The 6,766-nt window shown below is 34.2% G+C and overlaps 1 protein-coding gene across 1 annotated transcript; it reads right to left on the reverse strand.

Moving 5' to 3' along the window:
* Nucleotides 1–1,456: 1,456 nt before the first annotated feature.
* LOC136261092 (latrophilin-like protein LAT-2) lies at nucleotides 1,457–6,476 on the reverse strand. The gene is made up of 18 exons (XM_066055059.1): nucleotides 6,337–6,476; nucleotides 4,790–4,895; nucleotides 4,569–4,667; nucleotides 4,429–4,514; nucleotides 4,195–4,340; nucleotides 4,092–4,137; nucleotides 3,979–4,047; nucleotides 3,819–3,930; nucleotides 3,591–3,755; nucleotides 3,435–3,498; nucleotides 3,231–3,372; nucleotides 3,106–3,170; nucleotides 2,580–2,709; nucleotides 2,418–2,524; nucleotides 2,252–2,363; nucleotides 2,028–2,184; nucleotides 1,913–1,979; nucleotides 1,457–1,595 (listed from the first exon to the last, which is right to left on the reverse strand). The coding sequence occupies exons 2-18, from the start codon at nucleotides 4,851–4,853 to the stop codon at nucleotides 1,457–1,459; spliced, it is 1,770 nt and encodes a 589-aa protein (XP_065911131.1). The 5' UTR covers nucleotides 4,854–4,895; nucleotides 6,337–6,476.
* Between the last annotated feature and the right edge of the window lie 290 nt (nucleotides 6,477–6,766).

A 6,766-nucleotide genomic window follows, 5' to 3' on the forward strand; every position in this document is an offset into this window, starting at 1 on the left:
CCATGCCAAGACCTAAAGTCCATGGTCATGTCACAATGAAAATAGGATAATTGCATGCATAATTACTCCGCTGATACTGAATTTGATAATGGATTTCTCATGAATTGTGCATGATTTAGGAGTTGCATAGTTACAAAATCAAAATTAATGATCTTCTTGGTAATAGTTAGACACTCATAATAGGCGTCTTCAAGGATTTAAAAACTTGAGGTGGCGTCAATAATTACCTGCACCTTGGTAATTATTGACATCACCTCAGGTTATTAAATCCTTGAAGACGCCTATTATGAGTGTCTAACTATTACCAAGACATAAAGTCCAAGATCATTAATTTTAATTTTGTAACTATGCAACTCTTAAATCATGCACAGTTCATGAGAAATCCATTATTAAATCCAGTATCAGCAGAGTAAATTATGCATGCAATTACTCCATTTTCATTTGTGACATGACCATGGACTTTAGGTCTTGGCGTGGTAAGATAGCATATCCTTTTGTACAACTCTGCAGCTGTTATTTTAAGTACTGACTGATTGATTGATTGATTGATCATTTATTACATTATGAGTACACCTTAGCCATATTAGTTGGACCTACTTGACATTGCTACTATAATGAGGTGGTCTTATTATAGAGGTGGCCTATTACAGAGTTGGTGTTTGTCAAGAGGTACCTGTTAATATGAGTTTTGGCCAATTTTAGTTTTTCAGTTTCAGTTTTCAATTTCAGCTGTTTCCAATGTCCCTTTATATCACAGCATTGTATAGAATATCTTAGTTATTAACATTCGTGCTTCATCTAGGACTTGTGCCAATAACAAAGATTTTTTACTCCTGCTGTGATATATCTATGTATTACATATGTAGCACATATTGTATAACATGCATATCATATGGCTCACACAACATACTATTAAATATTATTTGTCATTTGACAATATATATGTATATTAGTAGCTAAAGCGTGTATTACCATTGAAGACGAGTATCTAGGAATATGTTTCTTGAAAAACATCTTTAACTTAATTCTGATCTGTGAATAGGATAATATACAAGTAGCTTTAGACATATCATGTATAAACACATACCATTGTGTTTCTTAGTACATGTAGTGCAAATATAAATGCACCCTGTAAGAAAATGTAAACATTTGATAATAAATATATATGCACTAACCTGCAAAGAATTTAGTACAGTAAATATCCATGAAAACACCAGAGACTTTTCATTGATTGCTAGAATACCAAATACCCACGTGATGCCAAGTAGTGGAAGCAAAATTACAGCAGCTTTTATTGTGATTCTAAAATAATTTTTATGAACACAAAACAATGAACTATTTGAGAATCCTACTTAGTGAGCTGAAGTTTTGGATTAGGCGCATTTTTCATGTGAAGTATATCACGTTTTCTTTGAAAGAGGGCAAAAAGAGCTAGCCCTAAGAAGACTGCATTGATCTAAAATTGTGATGACTGTAAATTAGCAATGCGGACTAAGTAATCTAGCACTATTACCATTATAATGATAAGCATTATAATGATAAGCATTGGAGCTGTAAATGCCCAAATAACTCCTTCTTCAGTAGATATCCAACAACTACATAAACAAAACCACCTACGTCATTATTCTCATGTAAATGCATCTTAAAATACAAACATACTTAGTATTAGTACTGTATACGTACAGTATGCTTTTTAACAAGCTGACTAGTACTACATAGTTAGAGACCATAAATACCCTTGGCATTATGTTTGTCTGACTGCCATAGTTCCACTGAAGCTTTGCAGTTGTTACAATTAGGTATGTAATAGAATACTAGTGCTTTGAAAGAAAGTTATTGATTTGTATAGATTCACTGTATAATGTAGTTTGATGTACAATAATGAACAAAAGTAATAATAAAAATAGCTCACTAGTCATCAGTGCCATATTGATCATGTGCTATTCCAACAGGTATGGCAACTATTGGAATTGGCAGTCCTGTTATGTATATGAGATGAAATTATGATGTGTGCTAATGATACGTACCCCATCCCAAAGTAAAGAAAAACAATTTCCTTTGTCCTACTCCAGTATTGAACACTTTGACCAGCAGGATATATAGGATTATACCCTCACACAACATCCAGGTGAACACAGCAGTGAAGAAGTAGTGTAGTAGAGCTGCTACCACTGTACATGCAGCCTGTATAGTGATTGATGGTTGCACTATAAACAACTTATGTATTTCTTTTCTGATTGTACGTACTTACCCTATGTTTGGTTGCCGTCTCAACTCCACTAACAAATACTGTTAAAGCTAGTAACAGAGCAATGGTTAGATTAAGATGAGTAAAATTGTGGACAGTGCTGTTAAATGTTTTCCTATAGTGATATTATGCACTCATTAGTATGTGTGTATAACTGCAACTATCAAACCTGAATATTATTAACAAGATGATAGATGCAATTAGGCAAACCATGGAAATTCCACAACCAATGTAAGAAACAACAGACAGTGCCTTTCTTGTAGGTTTAGACATATCCTGTACAAGCAGAGTTATAATCATACTTGAATGTACATGTGCTATGATGGTAGACCTGAGTAGCTCCAGATACACCCACCAATGCAGCAAAGTTAGTCAAGTGTGTACTAGTACAAGTGATGGTTGTGTTTTCAACTGAATCAATGCTTACTCCACCATTGGACCAACCACCTGGTTCTACCTCACTATTAAATAGATGTGTACAAGTATAAGTATAATCATTCATTATGGTGCTCTCATTGCATAGGCGGTTCCAGGATTTTTGGTAACTGGTTTCTGATTAAGAGCATTACTAGATTTTTGGGTGAAGACAAAAAAAAGAAGGTAACTGCCCTCCACTTACTATATATATAAATATAATAATATCACTGATAAAGATCACTGATAAATTACATAAAGATCCTCATTTTAATTTGTAGCTATAAAACTTGCTACACTACTGCTCTGAATACTGTGACTGCTATATTAGAGTGATTGACTGCTCTATTAGAGTATTTTGATCTGAACGTGACCGGTTTCCGGAAACCTCAGAACCCCCTGGAGCCGCCCCTGAAATTGTACTTCTCAACACTTTACTTTACCTTCCTTGATCTAGTTCAGCATCCCAGAATCCACATCTCAAGTTCCTGAATCCTTCTACGTTGTTCTAGGTCAGCAAAACAGGTGATAGTGCAAATAGCTTAGATTTCTTTAGCAATATACTTACTACCAAAGAAAAATCAAAAGTCAGTATTACAGGATCATTGTCCATTGTTGGAGTCATTGTCACTGATGCTGATTCTGCAGCAATAACTGTACTAGATAATATTAAACTGACTGGGTGAGCAGTGCTACGATCATCATCATTCCTAATTGTGCACGGTCACAAAAAGTTATTGAGCAATACATTTAATTTATAATAATAACTTACGTATTTGTGCTTGTAAGAAGGAAGTTTTGGTATGCTACATGTACCACTAAAGTTTCCCCAGTTTCTGTTGGAAAAGTAGTAAGTGTATTTTATACTTGTTTTATATAATTTTGAATTAATGCACAGACTGCAGCTTAGCACTTACATTTCTCTTACCTGAAGCCATGCCAGCTTTTCTCATAAAGCTGGATGGAATTCTCACTGAAGCAGAAGAACCAGTGGTGTTGAAGAGCCCTGCAGAGTCTAGTATGTGTTGTTGTGGCCAAATCACATTTGGTGTTTCTTCATCGCTGTTAACCTTTCTCATTTCAACTGATATGACTGTCAAAAGCAAACCACTTAGCTGGAAGAATATGTTCTAATTTTGTAAAATAGCCACCTTACCTATATTGTGACCAATCATTGCTTTACTTTGAGAAACATTCAATGTGCCTGCCCACTGTATGCTAAACTTTTCTACATTCAATAAAAACACTTCACATAGTCCACGATCAATCTGTAAAATTGTATTAAATTACATTATATAGTTGCAATACATGTGTACCTCTTGAAGCTGCAGCCATCCTGGAATATTATAGCCAGTAAGAATGTTTTCATGGATTTCAAATATATTCTGCAATATTATTAAAACAAAACATGCTGGCAATTTATTTTTACCTCAACAAAGTCTTCCTGCATAATGGCATCGTTGGTAGAGCCAATGCTACAAAAATCAGTATTATGGAATCTAGTAAGCAAATAATTACAAGGACTACTATACCTTATAAGGATGTTTAAAGCAGTTACGATAGCACTGAGGTCACTTGGAAAAGCAGATGTGTTTGATGATGGCTCAGTAACAATTACAAGTTGTTTACTGATATCAATGACAATTTCCTGCTGAGATGTGCTGTTTAAGTTATACACCTAATGAACATAAATTGTGCTATAATTTGATTCCTAATTAAAAGTACAGACATACATTTACGTGACTGTATGTTGACTGCTAAATTACCTGTGAGGGTATCACGTATGATCTACATTCTGTAATAACAGATGGTTGCCAGTTTCCAGTACTGTTACAGATGCGACTAGAATTACCTACAGCAATTTACCATGACTGACATTGCTGTGTACATAACATTACGTACTTACCAGTTCCAGCTGGGCAGGGAATGGTGACATTTGTATCAGCTGCTGCGTCTGGCCAAGTGACTCCAAACGTATCAGTATTTTTCACACATCTTAAAATATCTTTTAAAAACCATTAGACAATGATAATTGCATAAAACTATATGCAGCTACGTGCTTGTGTAGCAATATAATTATTGAAGTTGTAATATTATTTGTAATGTGATGTTGTAATACTATCATACCTGTTGTGGTGCTAATAGTCAGTCCTCTAGTGAGCACAATCGTAAAGATTAGATATGTGTTCATAGCAAAGTTGAAGTAGAATCTCTGTCAAATGCAAGATAAAACCTACAACAGAAAACTGCCATTATATATGCCATGTAACACTAAAATTTTCCATTTATGTCATGTAGCTAACACAAAACACCTATTACATGCACACACACACACACACACACACACACACACACACACACACACACACACACACACACACACACACACACACACACACACACACACACACACACACACACACACACACACACACACATACACACACATACACACACACACACACACACACACACCCATCACTTGACCAGTCCATTACAAAGTAATTGTGTACTTGAAAGGATAACACAAACTCAGTCACTTTTGCTAAGCATAGATCTATTAAATATTTGATACCATGGTATTTTGCAGGAGCAGTACATAGTTTTCTTATGCTGACACAGTAGTGATGTGCAATATCAATTGTCATGATAAAAGTTCTCCATATATCATCAGATAATTATTAAGATCAAGTGAGATTTAAGACATGCCTGTGATGCCATAATATTCTTGATACTGTACTTGATATTAACAGTTGTGATGGTGTACTTCTAATATGTACATTGGACAGTACCATGCAATGAGTTGTTTATATCATTGGAAATTTCACATCCTGATAATAATTATTTGGTTTGCAGTATTGAGTCGTGACAAGAAAATATTCTATATTGCACAACACTGTGACAAATTAAAGTTAATTGCACTATGGTACCATTGTAAAATTTATTCAGCAATGAATTTTCCTATTACAGTAGCAGACTGTTACTGTGATGTGCATGTCTTCACTGAAATATTCATTTATGAATATTTTAATGTTAATTTTAAATGAATGTGTCTAGCTAGATACTACACATTTGTATGCATGACATTGTTTCCAGAAGTCACAGCAAGATCTTTATAATTACATGTGAATGGATGTCATCATCAAAGAATATAATAAGAGTTCATCTCTTGCCAGTACTCACGTGCATAAAAAGGCATGTGATTATGGTGATTTATGGAAATTAAATGTTAGACTTCATTATATAGGAGAGGACGCAGATTACATACCATAATCATTTAACTGGCTCTATACAGTAGTTAACCTGTACCAAGCATGTATCTACAAATGGAAGTTATACATTATGTGTAACAAGTGTGATTTCTAGCAACGTGTTTTCTTCCTATGTACATGAGTTTAAAATAGCTAAATATGCCATACATTTATTTGTAGGTAGCATTTTGTAGCAAAAACCAACAACACGCCTTCCCACAAATTTTGCAATTATTGCTCATAGACCTATAATCTGTTTTAAATATATACCAAAAACTAATGCTACCTACTTATTTGCATGCATATAAATTACATACCACACATGCATGTATATCTTTTAAATTTAAATCTACAAGTAGACCTATAATGGAATTCAAAGTTCATTGTTCATATCCAAAATTAATATACTGTACATACACTCACCAGTTGTAATTCCAAGCCACAGATACCTCCATATGGTGCCTCACAACAGACTGAAAATTACAGTCGAGTAACAAATATTTAAACTAGATACTATCAATGAAGTAATTGCTTAATTGATCAATGCATCAATAACTAGTGATTCTCTTTCAGCATAACCATATACACCCTAATAGAATCATTATCAAATGAACATGCAATTATGCAAGCCATACTTGTTGAAACTGATAATAGCACTTGTCAGGATACCATAAATACAAGTGCTTTAAGTGTACAAGTTCTCCTGGTCACACAGATACCAGAAATAGCAATGTCATCACATTCCTATAGTAGATAGTCATAAGAATTAAGTGTTTATGTCAAGAGTGTCCACTCATACTGTCCATAACTTCCTTAAATGTTGAAACAATATACAGTGATCTATAATGGTTTT

Source organism: Dysidea avara, chromosome 7 (genome assembly GCF_963678975.1).
Source record: "Dysidea avara chromosome 7, odDysAvar1.4, whole genome shotgun sequence".
NCBI classification, from domain to species: domain Eukaryota; kingdom Metazoa; phylum Porifera; class Demospongiae; order Dictyoceratida; family Dysideidae; genus Dysidea; species Dysidea avara.